The sequence below is a fragment of the Ictidomys tridecemlineatus genome, chromosome 8 (assembly GCF_052094955.1).
Source record: "Ictidomys tridecemlineatus isolate mIctTri1 chromosome 8, mIctTri1.hap1, whole genome shotgun sequence".
NCBI classification, from domain to species: domain Eukaryota; kingdom Metazoa; phylum Chordata; class Mammalia; order Rodentia; family Sciuridae; genus Ictidomys; species Ictidomys tridecemlineatus.
In genome coordinates, this window is record NC_135484.1 from 104,154,186 (window position 1) to 104,179,072 (window position 24,887).

The 24,887-nt window shown below is 34.5% G+C and overlaps 1 protein-coding gene across 4 annotated transcripts in view; it reads left to right on the forward strand.

Annotated features, from left to right (window-relative positions):
* Ptchd4 (patched domain containing 4) overlaps window positions 1-24,887 on the forward strand; it is a 197,143-nt gene extending 172,256 nt beyond the window's left edge. For all 4 annotated transcript variants that reach the window (XM_040282763.2, XM_078019914.1, XM_005318593.4 and 1 more), the window contains one exon: window positions 673-24,887. In XM_040282763.2, the coding sequence (XP_040138697.1) occupies window positions 673-2,306 (1,634 nt within the window). In that variant the 3' untranslated portion in view covers window positions 2,307-24,887. The remainder of the gene's footprint in view (window positions 1-672) is intronic.

Consider the following 24,887-nt stretch of genomic DNA (forward strand, 5'->3'; position numbering starts at 1 on the left):
GTCAGCATCCACTCCATGCGAATTAAAGCTCACTGAGGAGCCCAAGGGAAAGTGCTTGCTGCGATCTCTCACCATGAAGGTCTTGCCCTCTCTTTGCATGACTTAGTAATTTTTTATTCACATTCAATGTTAATTAATCAGTTCTGTATGACTTGGCTTCTATTCTATTTAGCCACTAAGCAGATTATCAACATTATAAAAATCAATTTCATGTCATTTTTAAGTGTTTAATATCATCTAATAAATTTCTATATCAGTATATTAATCACCTTGAAATAGAGGTTAAGAACTGTAAGTTGACCAAGTACTTGAACTGATGTCAAAGGTACACAAAGAACAGCCCCTGCACTGGACCGCTTATGATTCATTTAGAGACAATATGTGATAAATTGTGTGACAATGTAATGTTAGGTCTACTACTGTCAGATTACTAGAACAGACAATGAATGCTTCATCTTTGCCCAAAATACCAATATATTTGGGCTGTACTAAAGTGGAAATAAATACCAAATACATCCTGTGTGTAGCTCAATATTCTGAGATGTGATAAGCGGGTCACAGCACTTAGAAGATTAGAATATGTCTGTTTAGCATAGATAATCTATATGGAATTTCAGTTGAACTAGAAGAAAATAAAAACAACTATTCTTTTTCTTCTTTTTTAAACATTAGGTCATGGAACTAAAGGAGTATTTGAGCTTCTGTCTGGATGGCGGAGAACCAAAGAGAATTTACCCTTCAAAGACAGGGTAGCAGATGCCTATTCTGATGTGATGGTCACCTATACCATGACCAGCTCCCTGTACTTCATCACCTTTGGCATGGGGGCCAGCCCATTCACAAACATAGAGGCTGTGAAGGTCTTCTGTCAAAACATGTGTGTCTCTATTCTGTTGAACTACTTCTACATTTTCTCTTTCTTTGGCTCCTGCCTGGTCTTCGCTGGACAACTAGAGCAAAACCGCTACCACAGCATCTTTTGCTGCAAGATCCCTTCTGCAGAATACCTGGACCGCAAACCTGTGTGGTTCCAGACAGTGATGAATGATGGGCATCAACAGACATCCCATCACGAGACGAACCCCTACCAGCACCACTTCATTCAGCACTTCCTCCGTGAGCATTACAATGAATGGATTACCAATATCTATGTGAAGCCATTTGTTGTCATCCTGTATCTCATTTATGCCTCCTTCTCCTTCATGGGGTGCTTGCAGATCAGTGATGGAGCCAACATCATCAATCTACTAGCCAGTGATTCCCCGAGCGTTTCCTATGCCATGGTCCAGCAGAAATATTTCAGCAACTACAGCCCTGTGATAGGATTCTACATCTACGAGCCCCTCGAATACTGGAACAGTAGCGTCCAGGAGGACCTCCAGAGGCTCTGTAGCGGATTTACTGCAGTGTCTTGGGTGGAGCAGTACTACCACTTTCTGAAAGTCAGCAACATCAGTGCCAACAACAAGAGTGACTTCATCAGTGTCCTACAAAGCTCATTTTTAAAAAAGCCAGAATTCCAGCATTTTCGGAATGATATCATCTTCTCCAAGGCAGGGGATGAGAACAACATCATTGCTTCTCGCTTGTATCTGGTGGCCAGGACTAGCAGAGACAAGCAGAAGGAAGTCATAGAAGTGCTGGAAAAATTGAGGCCCCTGTCCCTCTCCAAGAGCATCCGGTTCATCGTGTTCAACCCCTCCTTCGTTTTCACGGACCATTACAGCTTGTCTGTCACAGTGCCTGTTCTGATTGCAGGCTTTGGTGTTCTCCTGGTGTTAATCCTGACTTTTTTCCTAGTGATCCACCCTCTGGGAAACTTCTGGTTAATTCTTAGCGTCACCTCAATTGAGCTGGGCGTTCTGGGCTTAATGACATTATGGAACGTCGACATGGATTGCATTTCTATCTTGTGCCTTATCTACACTTTAAATTTTGCCATTGACCACTGTGCACCACTGCTTTACACATTTGTATTGGCAACTGAGCACACCCGAACACAGTGTATAAAAAGCTCCCTGCAAGAGCATGGGACAGCCATTTTGCAAAATATTACTTCTTTTCTTATTGGGTTGGTCCCCCTCCTATTTGTGCCTTCGAACCTGACCTTCACACTGTTTAAATGCTTGCTGCTCACCGGGGGTTGCACACTTCTGCACTGTTTTGTTATTTTACCTGTGTTCCTAACCTTTTTCCCTCCTTCCAAAAAGCACCACAAGAAAAAGAAACGTGCCAAAAGAAAGGAGAGAGAGGAAATCGAATGCATAGAGATTCAAGAGAACCCTGATCATGTCACCACAGTCTGAGGGGTGTAGACGGATGGATTATTTTTATTTTCCAATATTGCACAACGGATGCAGGGCGAGTAAAGCTCAGACCTCAGCAGCTTGGGCTGGCCAGGGGTAACAAGGCAAGTCAGAGCAAAAGCGCACACAATTCATGACATGTCCAAGTGTCTGCTTCTTGGGCCAGTGGGGAAGAGGGAATTAAAAGGGTTGGGGAGTTCTTTGCAACCTTGTTCTCCATGAAAGATAAATTTCTGGACATGATCTTAGAGCCCTTCCAAGAAAAGGATGAATCAATGAAGCGTTAAAATAGAAGGCCAAAAGAACCAACTGCTTTTATAAAAAAAAGGCTTAGGAGAGATGCAGAAGAGGGAAAGGTGGCCTCCAAATAAGGAAAAAGACCTAGGAAATGTCAAAATTGCCATGTCAGTTTTCATGTTTGTTTTTTGAACAGGTTGGTCAAAGGAAACCTATGCACTTGGGAAGTACATATTTAATCCCGTCTAAACCAAAGGACTTCCCATCCATTTTATGTGTACATATATATGTATATATGCCATATATACATATACTTAGATTTGTCGTTATTGTACATTGATGTTTGTGTGGGGAAAGGTGTCCATTTGCAGATAGGCTGGCCTTTCTCTAGAAAGTCAAATCAGCTTTAGCCAAATATATAGATTCATTAATGGCCATTCAAAATTTATAGACTCATTAATGACCATTTAAAATCAACACAAATGTCTAGTCAGCAAGAGGGTTATTCAGCTGTGTGATAAGCAAGAAGCAAAACAAAACAAAAAAAAAATGTGAATCCATTAGATTCTACCTATCATCAGTCATTGAGACTCTAGTTTTAGAAGACTTAGCAAAAAAAAAAAAAAAAAGCAAAAAGGCATTTGAATTAATTATCACATTGACAATGTTTAAAATCGCACATCAAAGCTAAGTAGTTGATATGGCTTTTCATTGGCCTTAATAGTTATCTGGATTTGGAAGGTTGATATGGTCGAAGAGCTTACCCACCTGCAAATGAGCACTTTACACGTTACCCATATATATGTGTTTAAGGGTGCACAAGTTTTGTGTGGTGTGTATGTGTGTATGTGTGTGTGTGTGTGTGTTTGACTTGTGATATTCCATACTTATAGCATTCTTATTTTAGATGGTAAAAATATACTGCCATGGTATATAGGTAATTAACATAGGAGAAAGGAAACAACTAAGAAACACTGTAGAGTGAAATAGAGTAAAATGGACTCTCACCACTCATCACCCACCAACAAATGGTTCTTAGTGTAAGGAAAGTATTCTAATGCTATAAACTCTAGTGTGTTCCTTGCATTAATATTTGAAACATTAACCCAGGCCATGATTGAAATAGTAGTGGTCACAGTAATTACTACAATATCATTTTGTAGCTTCTTGCAGTATCATTGTTCTTGTTACCTAGAAAGTAGCCTCAGTTACTCATAGCTCTCTACAGGTGGTATATTAACTGCAACTGCTGCTGAATTCTTTCTCAAAAAACAAACAAAAAAAATACTGAGGTAAACATTTCCATTGTGTTAAAGTTTTAAACTGCTCCCTTGCAGATAGAATTGTTCTGTTGGGTGCTTACTTGGATTAATGTTATGCTTCCTGTTGGAGAAAATTACTAGGAAATGCTTTTTTCCATGTCAGGCAGTAACATAATTTATTTCCAGATAGGACAGAACAAATGTCCAATGAATAAAAAAATCTGCTAGTAATTTTTGTCACCTAAGAAAGTTGCTGTTTCCCACCAACTTTTAATAGAATTAATAATATTAATATCTAAAAAACCAAATAAGAATCCTAGCCTCAGATAAGTCAAAGAAGAGATACAAAAACCACTCCTTCTTACTATCGTCTTTGGAGATGAAGTTGATAGATTAATGAAGAAATAACAAAACAACTGTCCTTTTTAAAATGGTTTACCAGAATATAAAGAGAAAGGAGAATAAATTCTAGATTGAAAAACATTGAAATATAATGTATTTATTGAATAGAGTTTGTTTTGTCCTACCTTAAGGTTATTGAGTTTCTAGTAGAAATGAGCCATGTATTCTCTGTTATGTTCATTTGGGCCCAATAGCAATACACTTGAGTATGGAAAGTAATTGCTCATAACCATAGAGTTTTTTTTACTCTTTTTTATATGTGTAAAATCATGTCACCAATAACCCTAGCCTTTTACCTCATGAACTGCTATGCTAGGATGAACTGTATGTGGACTGGTAAACCTCCAGCTCATGATCTCATATTAGAGGTAGAAATTTCTGAGGAGATTTTTGGTTTGGGTTTTACAGTTGGAAGGCAGTCCTCTTGCATATATTACCTATCATTTGTGAAGTTTTGCTGTTTTATTTTGATTTGATTTTTGTTATAGGTTTTAGTGTTTTGTTGTTGTTGTTGTTGTTTTGTTGTTGTTGTTGTTGTTGTTGTTTGCCTCCCTTTCAAAAAATGGGAGGTAATCTAGGAAATTTCACTATCACTTCATTTCTTTCTATGGTATGCCATACTCCTTTCATTTTCACCTATTTTATTTAAGTTTGCTTTTGGGGGGTTGGTTTTTTTCCTTGATTACCATAAGCCATTCCAGATACAAAAATGACTAGCAGGCTGATTTAAAAGAAAGAATCAAGCATGTTCATTGCTAAATCATATGGTATACTCTAGAAAACCACCAGAGCAGTTCTAATGTCATATCTCCATCCAAACAGTCTTTGTGCGGATGGGGAATGTAACTTTATTCATTCAGGTTATGTCTTCAAAGACAAGTGTCTAAGATAAATGTGAATTTCTCATTGTTCAAGAGACTAGAGAGGTGGCATTTTTGAAGGGACATTATCTTTTCCAGAACACCATGGTACTCTAGAGAACTGTAGCAATAATTTACTGAAATGGAACTTCTTGTTCTGGAAGAGTTAATACACCACCCAAAATGCCTTAATCCTAGGAAGTAATTTAAGCCCAGAAGACTCTACCTGAATATCATCTGATCTTCCATCTTCACTGTGAAACAGGTAATTCCAAGAATTCTATTTACTGAGTACCAAGATATATCCTAAAATATGAGATCATGATTTGCAGGGAGTCCCCAGCCTCAGCCTTTTTGGAAAGTTTGTGTGCACCTCTTCCTAGTTTTTCTAGTTTACTGTTATTGTTTTGTCTATTTGTGAAGTACTAACAAGTGTTCAAATTAGAAAATTGTCTACTATTAACAGATGACCAATCAAATCCTAAAAGACAAGAAATGTGTGGGAAATATTTCAGATTTGTGGAATATTTTATTTAAATGAAATATGTTTTTCCTTTTGATTTTAAAAGCTTTCAAAATCCAAATTTTCTGTATTTAAACTGGAATGTTAATTTGTTCTCCCACCTCACTGGAATTTTAATTTGACATAGAAATACCATCTAAACACTACTCTCCATGATGTTAATAAAACTTCAAAGAGGTACTCACTTATGTTACAGAAAGAAATTTGGCTAACAATTAGATTCCCATCCTCTATGTAAAAGGCAGTCAGCAGCTAATTGACACCCTGCTTGACTCTTTGATGAAAGGTGTGATTAGGTGTCCTCTCATGAATCCTTGCAGTGACCATGAACCTCTTTGAAGATTGTGCAATAATATTCTATGACAGAATTATTCTCTGTGGTCGTATCTTGTGTGTCCCTCTAATTTGCTTCCCATTTATTTCCACAGAAATAAATTCAAAGGTCTTATCTTGTGATGTGAAAAGAAAACCTATAACAAGTGATGCTCCTATGATGCTATAATAGCCATTCTTGTATGTTGAACTCAAGAGGATGAGAGCTTTGTCCATTTTGTAATTATCCATTGTACTTTCCCATAGTAAGCTAATCCTTTTAAACTTGTGGTTAGAGCTAGAGATTGACGATTGACACTCAGATTTACATGTATTTTTATAAGTTGACTGTAAATATCATTATTACAGTCACATATTTTTATGATCAAATAGTTATAAATGCACGGCACTATGCATGCATTGTTACTAATAGTACATAGATTATTAAAGACACTATTTTCAGGGTTATTGCACCTTTTTTTTTAAATTCCCATATCACTTATCATAAATGCCTCATGGGTTTTGGTCTCAAAGGCCTAAAGTCCACAGAAAGTTCCATCTTAAGGAAAACAATTTGAAAATTGCCTTCCTTGGATGTCAATACCAGCCACCTATTCTAGAATGTCCTCTGGAAAATCCCAGGGGCTACATCTGGCTTCCAGGTAAAGGTCTTACCTGGTTTTACATTAAACATACTTTCATGTCCTTTGTTTACTAAATATAAGTGAACCAGAGGATATGATACCTTGAGACTGGAATTTAGATATTGTCTCCTAGGGACCCGAGAATTCAATGATTTGGTCAACCTCCTACCGGAGGGTTCTCTCTGTTCGTTGTTCGTTGGTGTTTGTACATAGTATTGATAATCCTTTCAAATGTGAACCTGAAAACTTTCATTTTTTAAGTTACTTTCCTTTCTGTTATCAAAAAAAATTATGAGAAATTTTATGACATTGACTCAAAACTTATCAATGGCCAAGTTGGTATGCCCTGGAAATCTCCCATAATCTAAATACAAAAGTCAGCATCAGCATTGTGGCCCGTTATGCAAGACTTTTAAGCAATGATCTTCAAATATTTTGTGTAGGGAATGAAGATGCTAGATTTTTTTTTTACTGTTTAGCCTTGAAAACAACTATAATGATATTGACTGAAATTAAAGCAGCAATGTGAAAATGAAGCAGCAAAGCCTCTTTGTATGAGGTCTGGCATGGGAGACCTGTGTACAGATGGTGGCAGATAATTACATTGGTCTAATGGACCAAGGTTCATCCACCATCATGTTTTAGTGAGGAGGGCAAGAGGAGGGCAAGTATTTGAAGTGTGGTGGAGTTGGGTTAGATTATGTTTGAGGTGAGTAGTTCTGATAGGACAGGTGAAATAATTCTGTATATTTTATGGTTTTGCATATAGCACAGAGAATCAGATGGTGCCTCAAAACTACAGCTTCTTAACTGCAAGTGATTATTTGCAAATATAATCCACTTGAAGATTGTGTTCTCATTTGTCGGATCAAACCCCAAGCTTTGCAAGGAAAGTGTTCCTGAATTTCTAAGCAGGAAACAAAGCAACAGACCCATCTGTGAGTGAAAATGAGAAGGCAAGGGGACTATGAAAAGAGACTTCAAATAAGTGCTGAGGAATGCATTATTCATCCTCAGGATAGCTGTCAGGATTGCTTGGATTTGGGAAGTTTTTTGAGACAACAATCCATTGTTTTGATCCATTTTCTCTGTACTTAACGAGGACCTCTCTGTTGCTAATTGTCACTTGCTTTTATTGTGAAATGGGAAACAATTCAAAGAGAGCAATATATGAGATCAAATACATATTCACAGTATAGACAGTCTATGAATCACATCTTATCCCCTCTGCATCTCTAAAGATGTTGTCAAAATAAAATAGGCTTAGACTCTGTACTGAGAACCTCTATTAGATAGATATTTTTAATACAAAGAAGTGTTTATAAATAAAAGCATTACTAATTTTGCACTTTTATAAAATATAGAAAACAAATCCCTACTATTTTTCCTAGGTGAATTTTCCCTAAGAAAACTCTCATAGGTCATGCTAATCATGAAGTCTTAAAAATCAGAAGGAAGCTTTAGAAGCAGAGCAGTAGGAATAATCCACCGCTTGTGGGTGATTTCTGCTCTGTACTGTGTTAGTGCTTATCTGAGCTGGAGTTTTAATAAGCCATTTGTCATTGTGTTCTAGTTTCCCACAAAGCTATGGCATGGCCCGATATGGATTTCTCCCCTTCTGTTTTCACAGTTATTAGAGCAACCATGTTATCCACAGGGCTCTGTCAAACCAGTAAAGAAGTGATACTTTTAATGCTTTGGGAAGATTTCATTGAAGAATTTCCTAAGAATAACTAGGAGAGACTGTCGTAGGTAAAAGATAAAGGGAATTTATCTCAAATGTGTCACTTTCCAATTCTGAATGGATTTAACTTGGATTCTTAGTAAAGGCAGTCTACAATATGTTGTGGGATACATTTAAGCTATCTAAATGTGAGATGTATAGACTCTTTCCCTGAAAACTGAAGTAACTTCCAACATTGCATTCAGTGGATTCACTGGTTATTAGTAGCTACAGGAATAGTGCTGGGGGGTGGAGAATCAAACTGTCATATTCTTACATCTCCTGGTATGGTTTGCAGCACCTGTTTTGATGCAGAATCATGAAATGCCAGCATCTTTTCTTAAGCATAAACGTGTTAGGCACTGATAAATTAGACCTTAAATTCACCAGTACAAATGTTCCAAATTTTTGGCAGAAAATAAGCAACAACTTTATTATATTTTCCTGTTACTTGTGCATATGTTTCAGCAATAGACTATCTTGCTCTTAAATAAGAAATCAGTCACAGCTTGAAAAGGGCAGAGATATCTCCAAGCTACCTCATAAGGATATTCAAAGATAAAATGGCATGCAACCTTTGATTAAATGGCAATATATTAAAGCCACAAAGCAATATTACTTATCACCTCTCCTGATGCTCTTTCACCTTGTAATTTTAGACCAAACTAAATGTAAAATGAGCTTCCTATGTGCAGTCCCACTTGTACATTCTGCTTAGTATAATATTAATATAAGATTGCTCAGGGCAGTTGTTTAGTTGTCTCTCTGAAGATATCCTGGAGCCTAAAAGTTAGCTCAGAAAGAGAATAATCTAACACTGACTTCCAGGCAGTGGTCTACCTAGAGAGATGCAGTATCAGATAATCAGCAAGTAACTTCTGTGAAAAGTCTTAAGTGCACTTCTTACCAGTGGAGGAGAAAATTTATTTGTTTATTTAACTATCCTGAGCAAATATAAAGAGAAAAAGTGACCAGTAAGTAGCATCATAAGCTTTCATTTCCAATGAAAGGCATTGCTACTATTTTTAGCTAAACCAGGATACTGAAACAGGTCACTTGAAATCAGTGAGGAAAAAACTACTTCATGAATGCATAGATGAAATGTAGGAGTGGAAGAAGAACTGGAGCATGTTTATTTCCTTTTCTTTCCTAAAACAAAATTCTACTTGTTCTGGATACTAACTAAACAAAATGATAATTTCTAAAACAAAATGAAGAAGACAAAAATAAGGTTGAAATTATGATATTCCAGTGTCCCAAAGTATCAACCTCATGGAGAGCCACCATTTCCAGATATCTCTGCCCATAAGGACATCCTTTCTGTAATGTTCTAGTACACATAGGTTTTTACCACATCTTGTTCTTTAAAAAGAATCTTTAAAAAAACAGATTTATTTATCACTCCCAAGATGTACAAATAATCTAGTAAGCCATTTAACCATTTAAACTCAGATTTATAGCTCCATACTTGGGCTTCACAAAAACTAAATCTACCATATTGAGGAAAGTTTAAAAAGAATTTTGGACAAAAATTTCAGTATCAGAAAAATATTACCTAGGATATATTTCTATTCAAAAATTCAAGTACCCATTTTAGATCTTACAAAGAAGCAAAAAGATAAAATAAAATTAAAAAGTCCAAAGTTTCCAAGTTGCCTGAATTTGGTCTATTATTAAAATTTACTTCTAATTATCATAGGTTAAAAAAAAATTACTTATAAATTAAGATTTTCTAATTTTAATAAAAATAAATTCATGTTATTTCCTATAGATTCACACATATAAATATACATTAATAATTGAATAAATCTCACACCTCAACCAAGGAAATTATGTTCCAACTATTTTCTTGTTTATTTCATTATCCTTTTCATACCTTGGACACATGGAGATATAATTCTATTAGAATTCCTAAGGATTGTTTTGCTAAGGAAATCTATGAATTAAAGCCTAAAGGTAAAGTCTTAATAAAAATAACAATAAAGTCTTAGCTATTTGGGAAAATGTCATGTTTAACTCATGTTATATTTACTACAGCACCAGTTGGCAAAGTTACTTATAGCATTTCTGGTTATCTTGGCCTTTTATTTCAACAGCATTATCAAAAATCTAGTTCCATTTGGACATAACAAGAAACAGCTAGTATATTAAAATAATGATAGGTCAAAGGGTATTTTTTTTACTCTTCAGTTGCTGGGGTCGGTCCATTAATTTTTGCCAATTTTCTCTTGATCACAACCCCAAATGCTATAGAAAGTGGGCCATTCTTAGACCTATCACTCCTTCATTTGTAACTATCAACATTAAACAACCTGCAACAATGCTTATTCATTTAACTTCAGTGAGATCTCTGGGATTCATATCTTTTAGGGAAAGATTCTTTTAGGCTAGGCATTAAACTTCTTAACTGTAACATCTCCTATCACAGTATGATATAACATAATCTATTCTTTTTAATTCTTTATTAAATCACAAGTTCTAAAAATTATGTCATATTCTTTAAAAATTTTTTAAATACATGCATTAAAAATAATATCATGATGGCATTATATCAATTATTTTACATGCTTGAGATAGAGCTTTTTTCAAAAAATACAAAATTCCTTTGGCACCTGAGAGATTTTTTTATATTTCTAAGTTTATAAATATATTTACAACTGTAAATTAATAAAGTATTACTCGAGTACCCCAATAATTGTATTAAATTCAAATTTAAAACAATTTATAATTGGTTAAAATAAATTCTACTTAAAACTGCATTACATTGCATTCCTATAGTAACATGGAGTGCAAAGTGTTTCAACCATTATTTTTCTCGCCATATGAGAGCTACAAAAGGTGTTGACAACAATGAATTGGTCAGTGACTCCTGAGTAGTACACAGGACTTACAAAGTCCATCCCTTATCCTTCTCCCTACACCGTTCCAAGTCTAGGCAAAATTATTCATGGGTTATCAGCAACCACTTCTAAGTCATTAAAATTAAGAATGTTAAAATTTTGAATATCCAACTCTGCTGTATTCTGATGAGTAATGTGGTGATGACATTATAAGAAATACATAGACCATCAATATTTACAGAATATAAGTGCACTTGACACCAGAAGTATATTGAAACAATTTAATAACCCACAATCCACTTTGGAAGCTTGTCATTGCAGAGTCATCTTCATTATTAACATCATTTGCATAACCAGGGAAATCTGTCTAATGTTTTATTTCGTAGAGTTTCCCATCTGCTTTAAAAAAAAATGGATGTCCTTGATCTTTTATGGAAATATTAGAATTTATTCATTAGCCATTTCCTTGTCTGAATTTAGTAGTTGAATCATTATTTGGCTTTCTCCTTTAATATATTTAATTGTTATCATTTCTAATATAACTTTCCTCAGAGCAATTAGCACGTGCTTTCCTCTGGTAAAAATGAGCACACCCACAAAAGGGTGAAATGAGAATTTGGCAAAATCCCAATTGGACATGTGAACATATCTACAGACACCAAAGTTTGGGGGAAATATTACTCATTGTTATTTTATATGCATCAAGCAAAAAAATCTTTACTTTTTAATAACGAAAGTTGTCACAGCATAAGATATTCTACTTAGCAGACACTCAGTTATTATCTAATCAATGAACAAATAAATTAAAGAGTCATCCAGTCTCTGGCTTGTGACCCAATGAAAAGTGAATTATTGAACCGTCTCAACCTGTGAGGGAATATATTTGGAAGATTTGGCTGTTGTGTTTTGTTTTCTGAATTCTTTCTCTATAGCTAGTAATGCAAAAATGAGAGCCCATATAAAGTAATAATTTCAGGTTTGTTGATATTAATTTTCCTTTTCAATAAGTTGAAATACTAGAACATAGATATAACATTACATAACATATTGATAGTTAAGTAAAGGGAATATTCTATAACAGAAAAATATCAAAAGATAGGGATGATTTTAAAATATATATGCATATTAGTAAAAGAAATTTTAAAACTAGTGCAAAACGCTTTAAAAGAAGACTAAATATCTGAACAAAAATTGGTTTTATTTGGTTTCTGATTATCAATTTAATTTGACTTTTCTTAGTAAACCCATTGAAGGGAATCAGAAAATATTTTTGGCAGATATAGATCTCCAAACAGAGAATCACTTGTATTGCAGAATTAAAGTCTGCTATGGATGGGCTTCTGAAGCATTCCTCCGTTGCTCTGGATTATACTTATTTTCCCAGCAAATATTTGAGTGTATCTATATTGGTTTCTATACTAGGCTTACAGAAAAATACCACAGTCAGTGCTCCTGTCTTTAAAGTACATATGCTGTTGTGAGGAAATTTCTGTCTGGGATTTTCCAGAAAAAAATGAGGAAGGTATCAACCATACTGAAGCTTGAATAAGATTCTAATAAATAGAGATATAGAATGTCCATCACAAAGGCATGGGGACAGAATGGAATAAATGAGAACATGCAGACTAGAAAGCAGGCTGTCCAGAGAGAAGGCTTTAGTTAGTACATGAGATAATAGGAGCGCCAAGGAGAGTGGATATTGGTGGGAATGGAAAGCAATAGTCTAATGTGAGTGGTGTTATAAAAGATTGCCAGAATATGAGAGCTGTTCAGAGTTGAAAATGGGATCATGGATAAAAAAAAAAGTTTTTCACTGAATTTGGGCTTGAATGCAGTGAAAGGTTTACACAATATAAATACCATGGTCTCCATTTTTGTATTTTATCTACTAATATCAAGGATTCAAAAACTTAACAACCTTACATGAATTGATATCCCCTATTGCTCAGAATATAGTGGGTTGCAAGAGCCATTTTGTATGAGTTTGATTCTCCTGGTGATAAAAACTACTTTGTTCTATCATAGATGCCACAATTACCTGATCATCTCATACATACCTAGTGGCCCTTAAAATCTAGAGGGAAAGACTGGCATAAATCAATCAGATCCTAAAACCTCCAGGAAAAACAAACATTACACTCAATCATTTCTGTTAATATTATCTTTATTGACAATTCAAATAATGTCTGGCTTGTAGAGTACGTACTATTATTTCTGTTATAATTTGTTTTAAGAAGATTAAAATGTAAACAAGCCTTATGTCCCAATGGTACAACGCATCATCTTTTCATCATGAATCAGTACAAGAGTTGCCAGTACAGAGAAGTTCAAGTGCAAAGTACATGTGATGAGAAATAACTGCATAGATTTTCTCTCCTACCCCCTACCTGCATTCCTTTTCTAAATGCAAATTTCTAAAGACAAAGCATTGGTTAAAACTATTTTTTAAAATCACTTGCTTATGATTCACTTCTACTTTCTTTGGAAATCACAGTAAAGTATAATATATGTACATAGTTTTTAAATATAAAATTAACTCATTTATATACTGACCTTTTCGTTTTTTGTAGTTAGAGTCTTAGTTATAATAATTGGTGCTCCCAAAAAAACAGCAATCAGGGTTACAAGGAAGTTTGGAGAAATGTACTTTAAACTTTAAACCTGAAGTTAAGCATTTCTCAGGGATGACGCTCAGAGTTACAGATAAGGTTGGAGTTGTTTCAGGGAAGCCCTATTTTGAAGATAATTCAGGAGGCCATCTGTTCACAGAGTTGGGAAAAACAAAAGTTACCAACTAATTAACCATAGGAGACTGTAGCCAATGGCAAGCTCCAAGAGACTTTTTGGATAATCTCTGTATTAGCACAATCAGTGGTCCTCAAAATCTGCTGATATCAGAATAATATAGAGAGATTTTTAAAGTCCCAAAGCCCTGACTGCTTATCAGAACAATTAAATCAGTAACTCTGGCAGGGCATCCTGGTCTCAGTAATTTTGTAAGCACCCCTTGTGATTCCAATGTGTGGCTGAATTTGAAAAACAGTGGCTTAGTCTACCAAATTTAATCCAATAAATTAAACACTTCAAATCCAATAAATACTTGTTACATTGAATGAAGATAAAATGTCACAAGACAAAGACACATATGGCATCCATAATTAGAATACAAGTAAAATCTTGTAGAGTCCCAAAGGAGATACTCAAATGATGGAGAGATTATTTCCAGTATAGCCAAATTCAGTGGGAGAACTTGCAAGAGTTTTTAACCTGAACATTCCAAATGATGTGACCAGCTGGAGCAAAGCCATGAAGAAAAGCACAGAATGTGTTCCCGGATCAATAAATGCAATTTAGTTGAGCATACATTACTAGTAGAAGAGTTGAATGTGCACAACTTGAATGTTCAATATAAGAACTCTCAAATGTCATGTCAAAGAATTTACATTTCATTTGGTGGACTCTTTAATTGCTTTTTAAAATTATTACTACCATCAAGATTAAGAAATGTCAATCTACATTGATGAGTTTAGGACAGGTAGGAGATGAAAGACCTGAACCAATGACATAAATTAGAAGGATATTATTGTCACCAATGGAAAAGGTAATGACAACCTGAAATAGAGTTGTGGCACTGAACATAATAAAGAAAGAAATGAATAAAATTAATACTGTGGCACAAAAATCCCTATCCATAACATAATCTCAACACCTGAGAAGTTTTAAGTATCCAGAGCACCAGCCTATGGTATCCTACAATAGAATATTATTTTATCTTTATAGAATGATTGATTTGTTTCTCTGCATATTTAACTTAAGAAAAATTTCACATTATGGACACTACTTAAGTATAGTAAATAAAAAATGAGTCAAAGAGGGAGGAGGAAATAATTCTAGGAAAATAGGTATATCTTGGCCTTTTATAAGATTGCTGGATTCCCAGGTATGTGATACTTATAGGTATGTGTATTAGCTATCAAATCTACAATAATATCTAAGTTAAGCTACAGATATAACCATCAACTTAATTAGCAAAATTTTCTCTAAATTTGTTTTCATTTTAGGAAATTTAGCATTTCAGGTGATTTATAATTAGAATCAAGACTTAGAAACTGGTTCCTCTTATTATTTGAATCTGGTCTCTAGTCGCCTTCTCTGAAAGTTTCGGTAAGACCTGTACCTTTCTTCCATCATAAATATATGGCTTTAATATTTTAACTATCAGCATTGGCTAATGTTGAATATGTATGTGTAAAATGTGATTTTCACAATATATCCTTACACATAGCAATTACATAATTCAGTAGACTATCTGTCTCTGTTTGAAACAATACCTTTCCTATAGGATATTTACCCTGTCAAACATTTCACAATTATAAATATATGCTTTTAACATTTATACAAACTCTTTGTATCCTCCTTATAGGAAAACTAAAATACATAAAGAAAGAGAGTGCAAATGACAGCTTGAGAAAATGTAAAGGCAGTTTGATCATCTCATGGAGGAGCCATGTGGTAACACAGAAGCTTGATCATCCACCTTTATACTAAGCACTGAGCCATGGCTTTCACCATGTAACTTGCTCAAAACATACATAATTATCCATCAACTCATTTACTCACCGAATCTTTCATTCAGCAATTATGTTAAACATCCCCTGTGTGCCAAGGCATAGAGAAGGAATATAAGAAATCCAGTGCAGCACCTATCCAGCAAGGAATCTAGAACTGCAAACCAGTTGGTGAGATGAATAATGTAGCTCACAAAAGTAATGAGTATCATTATAAAGAGTAATACTCCCTGAGCATGCATCCAAAGCACCTGGTAGGCTTCTCAAACCTTCTTGACTATTTAGCCCCACCACCAGTTTCTGATTCACCTGATTCACAGGTCTGGGATGAGGCCTGAAAATTTGTGTTTCTAGCAAGTTCCCAGGTGATGATGCTAGTATGACTGGATGGGTAAACTATGTTTTCACTTGAAAATCAGAACGAAAAGTTTGCAAAGTAGGTACACTCTGAGAGTAACTGGACTAAATTTGTCTAGGAAAGGAGTTGATGTAGGTCAGCTCCTCATCAGTGGGGCTGAAAGACTTCATGGTCTACACATGCAAGGGCTACGGAATCTATATTTATAACAAATCCCCCAGGAGATCCTCTTCATGATGAAAACTCAGGAGACTTTTGAACAAAAGCATGGAAGATAAAGGAGTATGTCATTTTTGTAGACATCCTGTTACCAAATAAAAAATAGGATGTGGGTTAAATCTTAATTTAGATAAACAATGGATAATACTTTTAGTACAAGAAGTCCCGTGCAATATTTTGGAACTCCTTGTGACAAAACTATTTGTTGCCTGTCCAAAATTCAAATTTAACTGGGCATTCTCTATTTGCTGAATCTGACAACTCTATGAATGTGGGGTATATATCAGGTGGAGAGAAGGACCAGAAAGAATGAGACATAATCAATATGATATTATTTTGATAAATAATAAAATATTATTTTGTATTTGGAATGGTAGAGGTTTAGTTAATGAAGCTCAAGTGTCAGAGCTTTTTGCTGTCATAAGTTCTTATAAGGTACTGGGATAGTCCCTAGCAATGTTCACATCATTGCATGTTTATAAAATTTGCAAAAGTAAGCTATTTTTGTATTCTTTTCCTTTAAAAAAAATGACTTTTTATAAATCCAGTCATGTTGACAAGCAAGATTAACCATCATAAATTCCAAACATTCATGAACCTCAGATACCACCTGATCTGCCCCTGAATGTGGGACCATTCTAAATATCAAATAAAACAAAAAGGATTTGGTAAATACCAACTCTGTGGAGAAAATGCTAAGTATACTCAAACCCCAGAGCATGTGAAGATCTTTTTGTTCCATCAAGAACTGTTACTTCAAGTCAAAGTGGCGTCAATAGTGGCAAAATGCAACCTACTTTTTGCACATTAGATGGGTACAATGAATACAATGAATTTGGTAGTAGCATACCAGAGAATATTTAATTTCCCAAATACATTTGACCATGAGATATTATGTTCATGGAACACCTCAGAGGATTTGTGTTCCATGAAGTAAATTTTATATGCTTTTTTTAGAAGTTTATCTTTGTTACCAAAGTACAGATGGGTATTTATTAAAATGCCAAAGGAAGCAGTACTAATAGGCCAGTGTGAAAAGCAGTTCTTATTCCATAAATAATATTGCTATTTTCTAAATAACCAAGTGGTTTATCCCTTCACAGAAGAATAGAATACTTAAGGGAAAATGGCTCATCAGCATGGGTAACCAAGTTCAAAATCTGGGCTTCAACAAAGACAACAGAGAGCTGATTTTTCCTTCTATTCTAGTATAAATTCAAGGAGAAGGAAGTAGGTAAGTGGAAGTCAAATTAAACTAGACCAAAAAGAGTAAAATATGAAAAAAAATTTTCCAAGTGGCCTGAAGCCAAATGCATTTGTATTTTATTTTTCATGCTTTCAAAAAATATTGTAGTCTAGCAAGATTGTGAAATTTGGGTTTAAATAAAACATCTGAGGAAGAATATTTCTCTGGAAACTTTAATAAAGGGAGGAATTAACCTACAGAAAGTATTGCATGTGTTGAAAATGGTCGTGAGCAGATCTTTTCTCAATACCACGCTATGGAACAGTGATGAATGCCAGACTAGGGACATTAAAGAAATTTAAAAAGCCATAATTTAACAAAAGCAATGGCTGGAAAACTCTATCATTCATTGAAAATCCATTATGCCTCTGAAAGACTGGCTTGGTCACACTTATACAATAAGAACTGTTGAAATTCATATCAAAGTCACATATAAAATTCCTCAAAGATCACTTACCAAATGTTCCAGTAGGTTTTTTCTTCAGGGACTATGTATAAAGACTTAAGAGTTTGTTGTGGTTTTCCATAATAGGAAATCATGATTAGAATTGGCAAAGGAAACAATTGTTGATTGAAAGAAAATTTTCAACAGCTGGAAATATAGGCAGTTACATTGGAACTGGAATTGTAAAATGGACTGATAAACTACCCATAACATTCATTCACTAACCCATCCAACAAACATGTATTAAGTACCTATCAGATGCCAAGCAATCTACCAAGTTCCATGCAAGGGATGAAGCAATGATCACATTGTTCAGAAGAATGTCTTTATTTTTCATACTTTTTCTTGGTTCATTATAACTGTAAGTAATGGTAGGATTTATTATTACATATTTGCAAATTCCCATTGAATAACAATATAAATTGGCCAATATCATCATCCAGTATATTCCCTTTCCGTCCCCTCTTCCCTTCCCCTGGTCCCTTTTCACTACTCTACTGGTTTCTCTTCAGTTTTCATGAGATACCCCTACACACACACACACACACACACACACACACACACATCTTTCTTTTCCTTTTTCTTCTCTACTTCCCACATATGAGAGAAAACATGCAACCCTTGACGTGAGTTTGGCTTATTTTGCTTAACATAATGTTCTCAAGTTCCATCCATTTTCATACAAATGGCATAATTTCATTTTTCTTTGTAGCCGAATTAAATTCTATTGTGTATATATACCACATTTTTTTATCCATGCATCCATTGATGTATACCAAAGTACAGATGGGTATTTATTAAAATGCCAAAGGAAGCAGTACTAATAGGCCAGTGTGAAAAGCATTTATAGTTTAACTATTGTGAATGGAATGAACCTAGGTATGCATTCATCACTATATTATTATGCCTTTAATTCTTTAGGATAAATACCAAGAAGTAGTATAGCTGGGTCATACAGTGGTTCCATTCCTAGTCTTTTGAGGAAACTCCATACTGATGTCCATAGTGGTTGTTTAATTTACAATCCTACCAACAGTGTAAATGTTTTCCTTTTTCTCTACATCCTCTTCAGCATTCATTATTATTTGTCTTATTTCTGACTGGAGTGAGATAAAAATCTCTGTGTAGTTTTGATTTGCATTTCCCTAATTGCCAATGACATCGCCAATTGCCATTTTTTTATATAATGATTGGTCATTTGTATTTCTTTTGCATTTCTTCTTTTGAGAAGTGTCTATTTAATTCATTTGCCTGCTTATTAATTGGGTTACCTGGGGTTTGGGATGTTAAGTTTTTTGAGTTATTTATATATTTTGGAAATTAATCCTCTGTCAGGAGAGTAGCTAGCAAAGATTTTCTCCCCTTCTATTTACATTCATAATTGTTTCTTTTGCTATGTAGAAACTTTTTAATTTGATGCCATCCCATTTATTAACTCTTGGTATTATTTCCTGAGCTCTAGGGGTCTTATTGAGAAAATCATTGCCTGTGCCTGTATGCTGGAGTGTTGACTCTACATTTTGTTCTAGTAATTTCATAGTTTCTTATCTAATTCGTTGGTCTTTGATCCATTTTGAGTTGATTTTGGTGCAGGATGAGAGTTAAGAGTCTAGCTTCATTCTTCTACATGGATAACCAGCACCATTTGTTTAAAAAACTGTCTTCTCTCCAATGTATGGGGGTTTTTTTGGCATTTTTTTTCAAGACTCAGATGACAGTATCTGTGTGGGTTTGTCTCTGAGTCTTCTATTCTGGTCTTTGTGACTGTTTTTATGCCAGTTCCATGCAATATTATTATAGGGTCATATAATAGTATGATTTGAAGTATAGTTTGAAGTCAGATATTGTGATGCCTCCAGTATTGCTTTTCTGGATTACAATTGCTTTGACTTTTCTGGGTCTTTTATTCTTCCATATGGGGATATCTTAATGTCTTATTTTTTAAAAGTAAAATATTTGCTTTGGCTGAAACATTCGTGTTGTGAGATATCGGCAAGACCCGAGTCACTTTAAGTATGCTATTAACCAAATATAGAAATTGCTCAACATGCTTAGTTAACATCTGTTTACTAAAAAAAGTAGAAGTTACTTTACACATTTTTAAACTTTGGTTGTTGAAAACAAGTATCAATGAGTACTAGATGTATTTTGAACAATGCTAAGGTAAAAAGGCAAGGGCACCTAATCAATCAACGTATTTCCAATACAGAAGACATAAACTTGAGGATTTAAACCCTTCTGCTTGAAATCAGAACACTAAAACAAATTGAATAATGTAAATACAAACATTTCAAAACTCATAACTTGACCCAAAAGAAGAAATGCTGGTAAGTTGACTAATCAGGCAAGAATTCAGACACAAATAAGAGAGGGAAAAAAAGGAAAAATGATTTTTTGAAAGGATATCAACAAACAATGTTAATAAGTCATTTCCTATTGCCACCTCTGCTCCTTTTATTTAGCTTGGTAAATGACTAAGGCACATTCATAAGGATGGCTGAAAGGAAGAAACAATTGTGACTAATTTGGGAAGAATAATTCATCTAAAGATGGAAAAAAACAATCTTGTTCCTTCTTAACACTAGGTTCCAAAGTATTCGTCTAGTTTGAAATTTAGCACCAGAATTGTGCAATCTCAAGCTTTAGACTGAGACCGATGGGTATCCACTAAAGCAACGATTAGAGAAGGGGCATCGAGTGGCACTTTATCTCCTTTTTCATTTACTTTTCAGCATGGAGCACAATAATTTTGTACCTTAATTGTAGTACGCCTTCACAATTGTATAAAATAATCTCAAGTCTAAAAATCATGAAGGCTTTATCCCAGGATAAGAGAGTTTTATGAAAGTGTTTTTATCCCACTGTTGATCCATGACCTTAATTATGCAGCTTACATTGGTTCAAATAAACTAGAAGGCTAGTGGGTTCTTACTCTCTTACTTACCTTACCCTCTTACTTACTTACTTGTATGATGTATTTACAATCTGTTTTTCACTGATGCTTAGACCTGTGAGGTAATAGTATTCTGGGAAATTGGAGAGTTCAGAGGAAAAAAATTACAAATGAAGCACAAACTGTAGTGATTGGATAGTGGTACGAATATAAAGTAAGAAATCTACATAGCTGAGCCCTCCATTTTCTGAAGGGCAGAAAGAAGAGGTATGAAAATGAATAGATAGAATCTCTAGATTAGGTAGTAATGACATCGTAAATCATCAAACTCAGAAGAGAATGTGTCTTGTCTACTGCGTTGTAACCTAGTATTTTTATGTCTACATACTCAATTTTTTAAAAGTTCTTATTTAAAGTTATGGATTTCTTTATTTTCTCTCAACCAACAGATAATATTATGAATTTATTTCATTTGATGACTTTGAGCTCAGTATTAAGCCCTATGGGGATGAAGAAAATGTTTAATATGGTTTCTACATTTCAATGTTTGTGATCTATTTAGAGATGCTAACAGAGGAAACAGTTCTGAGCAATAAAACATACCAAACAAAAATGATTGATGATAATTTGCATGACTCATATTTCAGAGCTAAGAGAATTGATATCAGGACTATTGGCACTAAAGGGAAACACTTCATGAAGGAAATGCAAATTCAGGTGCCTTGGAGAAGACATTGTATCTACCCAGGAAAAAGATGATCTAGCTGTCTGTGGACATTAACTGGAGAGGAAAGCTCATGAAAGAAGGGAAAGTCTATGCAATCTGCTCCTAGCCTCCTTCACCTCCCCTGCCACTATCTCCTTTATTCTCTCTGCAACAAGCAAAAACTTCCTTTGGTCCTCTGTAATGGCTATTCCCACCACCCTGAATGCCCTTCTAACCCCAGATAGCCACTGCTCTTATTCTCTTACTTCTTTTGGGAGTCTTCTTAAATATTAGGTAAACATTCATTAGAAAGAGCTTCCAGGACCATTGTACAAAAATTATAGTAAGTCTTTTCCCCTCCTTCTCTGCTCATCATGGTACTTGTTTATTGCCTGTTCCTAGTAGATTGAAAGCTTCATGAAGCAGAGATCTTTTTGCACATTATAAACTGTTACCTGATGTAACCCAGGTCCCTTAAAACAATGATAGGCACATATTAGCCATTTAACAGATAGGAAGGAAGGAGAAAGGAAACAAGTTTAAAGTGTGAGCCAATTTCCACAGGACCTTGAAAGCTTCAAGTGTTTCAGTTGGAAAGTTATAAGCCATTAGATGCATCTCATTGTCTAGTAAATAAGTTTAAGGTGATTCACTAAAAATTTGGAAGATCGCTTACCAGTGAATTTCTTGCCAGGTAATACTTACAGCCATGGACTTCCTTCAAATGTGTATCAGTAGCTTAAATTGTAAAAATAATAATAATAATAAAAGCCATGGTTTCCTTTGACAGAGCAGGGACTGTGCATATACCCTAACTTGTGATTGGAAAAAAAAAGAAAATGCAACTGAAAAAGTGAAAAGATTATTACAGTAACTACAAATTTAAGTGGGAGCAGTTGCTAGGCTTCTGCTTGGCCTAAGAAGGTAAAGCTCTGGCCCCAAGCCATTTTCTGCAGTATGTACACAAGCACACAAAGCCAGAGTGAAATATATGATCCAATGCTCAGGAACATTTCCTTCTTCCCTCAAATGAATAATTTATTAGTATTCTACCTGCTGTTTCCAAGCTCACATTAATGATTCATTGATTAGTCTTGAAAACAGATTCTCATAATTAAATCACAGGTTCTATAAGAGCATTCACTAGTCCTCTAATGGCTGAAAGAATTAAGGAGAAATTGGGTGGTTTAAATTCATTGATGTAAGAAAGAATTGAGGAAATATTTTCTATACAAATGTAACATTTCTGTATTGTTTTATCATAGAAACATTTCATCTTCAAAATTTTCTCTGGTTTGAAGCTTGTTTTAGCTTCCTTTATATCAGCAGATTTATTATTTAATCCCATCCACACAAAAAAATTAGACTCAGATGACTAATAGAGTATAACCTTGTTGCTTGTTCAAATTTCTTATAGCTTTTTGGTTTATGTCTTAGTTTATCTATATTAGAATCTCTCCCAGGTAACATGTAATTATGTTGGTGAAATAGCATTCAACTCTTTGTGGCAGAAAATGCATCATTAATTATACCTCATGGGATTTAGCATGTGCAAAGTTCTCTGAAATTATTATAGATGATAGCTGCTTGGGAGATGTGATAACTTTTATTTCCATTAATGTTTTTATTTCTGCCTTGCTCTCAGCTGAAATTGCTACTTATATTTTTATTCACTTGAATCTTGAAGTTGAGGTAAGCTGAATAATCCAATTCTGTCTTATACTCATTACTCTGTCCTACATAAGAAATTTATATATGAAGTAAGATAAATATTATAAACTAAAATCACATTTCTTCATCTAACTGCCTCTGAATTCAAAATTGGGAGGTGCCTACTAAAAACTAAGTATACTTCTATCTGAGAACCTTCCCTCTCTTGACCAATGGCGTATTCCTTCAGGACTCTCACTTGGTATATTATTGTTAGCCAAACACTCTTTAGGGAATGTATAAGAGACTTCATGCATAATACTCAAATTTAAATGTCCATAGATGGTCTGATTCCACCACTTTTTAGCTTACAAACAAAATCAACTGAAATGTCTGTGTTTGGATTCGGGTTTGATACATGAAACAATGACTTGTTTAAATGTGTTATCTTCAGTCTTCAGGGTGCTGAGGTAGAATTATTTATAATGACAGTCTGCTCAGAAAACATTATAATGAGACAAATTTTGGGATATAAGTGTTAAAGTATCCTTTTGTAAGAGAATATTTAATGGTAACCATTGGTATGTCCAGTATCTGTGCACTCAATGTAGTGCCATGTTTATTAGATTATTTACATCACAACTTTTCACTGCTGCTTCCCAGATGAAAGTAAATAATCTGTTCACCAGTTTACAGCTCTTACATTTGAATACTACTGCAGAGATATGGAAACACTTTTAACTGGAATACTATTGGTTAAAATGGTTTGGCAATGGTATGACATTGGATTAGCATTGCAATGCAATATTGAAAAATCAGAATGCAATAAAGAAATGTAGATATCACATGTGACTTCATGCTACCCAGACTCCTCATTTATTGTTTGGATACAAAAGTTATTCTTTTATCTAGCTACAGTCAGGAAGTCAGGGTGAAGCTGACTTTCTCTAAGACAATAGTTTTAAGAAGTAATATATTTTTAAATGAAGTTGTATTACAGGGCAGGAGTTAGCCACTAGATGAAAAGGCATATTCACCAAAACTCTATTTTGTCAATGTGCACCTGTTCTTTCTAGTCTAGGGGAAAAAAAATATTTCCAGTTTCCCGCTGATCCAACACCATTTCCCATGGGCAGCACAATACACCAGCACACAGTCAGCACCACTCTGGCACAAAACTGTTGAGAGGAACGAGAAAGGGGTTATTCTGAAAACATGTGAAGCAACACTGATCATAAGTAATATTTTTCAGGTGGGACAGTACTGTATAATATGAATTCTTGTTGTCAAGATTTTCTCCAAAACATCATTTTGGCTGGATCCAGAGGACGCAAAAGTTCCCTAAGTAATCTGGATTAAATTTGGTCGTCCTTCAGTTTGAGACAGTTTGGATTCATCACTAATTATCAATACCATTACTTAAACATGAATATCACCCTTTCTCATTATGAAAAGCTATTACAAACATATATGGATTTATATAAAGGTTGATGACTATATGCTTTTTTATATTAGAAAACCATGTGAAAACAAAATTAATCTGATGAATGCTGTTAATTATTTTAACTTTTTTTATTAGGTATAAAAATGTTCATAAAATTATTCTCTCTATAACTTACCAAGATTTATCAGCTTGTGTAATTTTTATAATCAAAGGAGTCTGGTTTTCTAATTAAAGTTTTGTCAAAGAAAA